Consider the following 3,172-nt stretch of genomic DNA (forward strand, 5'->3'; position numbering starts at 1 on the left):
TTAAGATTTTGAGTTCGGATTTCAAGATGATTTCTCGAACAGAAGTATAAATACTTCCTCGGGCACATGTGTAGGTTATGGCCATAGACCGAATTTATTGAGGAACTATCTAGTTTTGGGTTCCTGTCATTTCTAGAGTGACATTGGTAATGAGGACGGGCCCACGGCGAGGCCGAGGTTGGCTTTGTGCTAACCAAAGCCAAAAGACGTGGAGACGGCCGCGGTGAGGCCGATGGTTGCGCACCTAAGCCAAAAGACGCGGTAAGGCGTATCGTTACTGTACCTAGATAGGATCTAGGTACCACGTGCCAACCGACCGACTTGGGTAAATGTCGGAGTTTCCCTGGTTTAATAAACCATTTCGATTTTACTCAATTATGACTTGATAAAAACTACTTTAACTAGTTTGGATTTTAAATCGATAAGCCCGCGTTTTAAAGCGGATTTGGTTTTGTGAAGTCTGAACTATGATGAGATTTGATAAAAATATAAATATATTCATTCCGCGTATTCGAGATAAATGCTTAGTTGGTTTTGATTTGGCGAGTGTCGGGCTAATAGATTTTGGTAAGGGTCTTCTGGTTGTTTGGATCTTTGTTGGTTTGTGTTTTGGTTTTGAGTAACCTTAAAACTTTCTTGGGTTCATTTGAGTGTTGGGATGTTGAGTTTTGGAAAAATATATATAGATATATTCATATTGTTTTGGGGAAGATATCTAATCGATTTCGAAACTTCTTTGGGTGTATAATTTATTAGTCTATTTTTATATTTTTATATTTTGTATTTGGTGCTTACTGAGTGCGTTGTCACTCATCCAAATACTACTTACTTTTTCTTGCAGTGCATAGTTTAAGCGACTCGAGAAAGCGCGGGAAGACTTCGATTTTCTTTTGTTATAAAATCTTTTATTAATTCTCGGATAGATGTAACTCCATGTTGGTAGAGCTGAATTGTAAAAATGTAAAGACTTGTTAAGTTATTCATTAAATTATACAGTAATTTAATACTTGTTAATTGAGAAATTGTATTAGGCTAGTCTTAATCTCGGGTTGAGGAGGTTAAGACGCCGGTCACGACTAGGGTGGTATTTGGGTCATGACAATAGGTCACTCCCTTTAGGCTTCTAAGTAAAGGGTAGGGGTTCAAGGTAAAGGACTCCTCACATTGCTCATACGCAAAAATACACATATACCCACACTCTCAAAACCAAACACACCTACATCTAGCACATTCGCATACACACCTACTTGCTTCATACTACTCCAATTGTGCTCACACCAACTTGAAATTCGAAGGACGTCACTCCATTGTTCTTTCGCCGATATTATCGGAGGGGCCAGCGTCAATCAAGAGGTTACTATTAAGGTTTGTAATCTATATCTTGCGTGCATTGAAATTAATAAAATTATATTAGTTTCTTACATTTATCTGTTATTTCGATTAATTTCTTAACCATATCATTGCAACATCTTTTTGTGATCTATAATTGAAAAAATAATAAATGAAAAAAAGTAAAATTAATAATTATCCATCCAAAAAAATAAATTTATTGATAACTAAATTCATAAATAACGTCAAGGAATGCAAAACATAAATTAAAAAAAAAATTATCATGTGGATAAATAGCAAAATCTAATGTTGTTTATATTAAGGCCCGATCCGATCGAACGAACGTCTATGCTTATGTGGTTCATCATGAGCAGTTCAATATTGATCACGAGTGTGGATATGCTTGCCATCATATGTAATGATCAACATAGTTTCATCATTAGAAGCTCGATCGACTAGTTTGCGCGCAGGACAATCCTTAATGCAACATCTGTAGTATCCCCTTGGAAAACCCTTAATTATTTTGTGCCCATATTTCCTCCAAGTGAAATCGTCCCCTGGAATTTCAGAAAATTTTGGACTTATAGCTGGAACCCTAATAACTTTCTTTGTCGAGGATCCGCAAGGTAGGGTTAGGGCAGAGCTAGTTAAATGAGCATATGGAGTCATTCGGTTTTCCATGACTTTCACAAGTTGATTGGTTATGTGTGTGAGTCCGGGATAACCAGCAGTTGGTGTGGATCGAAATCGGGCATGGCCTTTCCTTGGTTGGCCGTATCGATCAAGTAAATCAATGGTTTTTCTGAAGTTGGTTAAAGTCTCATTGGCAGCAGCATTGAAATTTGTCATGGAGACATTATTATCTTCAATTGGAGGAGACATTCTGATCAACGTCTGGAGGCTTTGAAGAGAATCCTTGGCTGCATCCATCACTAGCTTATCATCCATGTTTGTTATTGATCCTGTAAAAACTAGTTAATAGAAAAAAAGAAAAGAAAACGAAGAAGAAAAAAAAAAGGAAATTTGTTTTTAAACATATAATTAAGTATATGTATCCATGTTGATAAATTAAATTTCTAAACATATGATTTTGATTATAACTAGATGTGGTTAATATTTTGTGTTTTACCTTAAAAAAAAATTTGTTTATTGATTTAATCAGTGCAAATTATTGAGTATCAAAAAGATTCATAATTATGCTCACTTCAAATTTTATATTTCAATAAAATGATATATCATGTTTCTCATATTAAAGAACTTACTTGTCTCAAAATTAGTATGCCGAGACGGCAATAACAATCGTTCTTCGATGCCTTGCAACTCCTCGGCAACTTCTTGATCCATAGACAGCTTTAGAGAAAACACACCAAAAGAAAAATATTAATACCAAAAAGATTCATAATTGTCTACTAATTAACAGTACTAATCTATATAGATATCTTGTAATAGTTGGGTTATTTGACTACAACACGAAAATTGAAGGTTTTAGAGACGATTTGTAAACAATAATTTCAAAAAAAGTAGAAGAGAGTGGAAAAAAAACACAAACCTTTGATAGGCAGTAGAGAGCAGATAATTTTAACTCTGGAAATTATGTTTTAGGTTCAGTTATGACAGGTCAATTTATATTGGGTGATATTCTGTTTCAGTTCATGAGACGAGTCAAACTTTCTTAAATCAATTTTATTTTGACAGATACCATTTCCTACAAATTACATTTCAGGATATGTGATATATGTCTATATACGCGTAGGTATATTTTAGTTTAGAAATGTTATAGCAGGAAACAGATTTGATTTTATATATAATTTGAAGGATTGAGATTAAAAAAATAGTGTTCATA

At 34.3% G+C, this 3,172-nt stretch overlaps 1 protein-coding gene across 1 annotated transcript; it reads right to left on the reverse strand.

The window, feature by feature from the left end:
• Positions 1–1,704: 1,704 nt before the first annotated feature.
• On the reverse strand, positions 1,705–2,673 carry LOC139882004 (probable WRKY transcription factor 15). Its single transcript, XM_071866390.1, has 2 exons — positions 2,592–2,673; positions 1,705–2,291 (listed from the first exon to the last, which is right to left on the reverse strand). Exons 1-2 carry the CDS (start codon positions 2,671–2,673, stop codon positions 1,705–1,707), a joined length of 669 nt encoding a protein of 222 aa, XP_071722491.1.
• Between the last annotated feature and the right edge of the window lie 499 nt (positions 2,674–3,172).

The sequence above is a fragment of the Rutidosis leptorrhynchoides genome, unplaced genomic scaffold (genome assembly GCF_046630445.1).
Source record: "Rutidosis leptorrhynchoides isolate AG116_Rl617_1_P2 unplaced genomic scaffold, CSIRO_AGI_Rlap_v1 contig218, whole genome shotgun sequence".
Classification (NCBI taxonomy): Eukaryota; Viridiplantae; Streptophyta; class Magnoliopsida; order Asterales; family Asteraceae; genus Rutidosis; species Rutidosis leptorrhynchoides.

Bases quoted from the DNA above. Each gene is read 5' to 3' on its own strand.
- LOC139882004 (XM_071866390.1), bottom strand. From the start codon at position 2,673: ATGGATCAAGAAGTTGCCGAGGAGTTGCAAGGCATCGAAGAACGATTG. The intron at 2,292-2,591 runs GTAAGTTCTTTA...TAGTTTTTACAG, and splicing joins GCATACTAATTTTGAGACAA to GATCAATAACAAACATGGAT.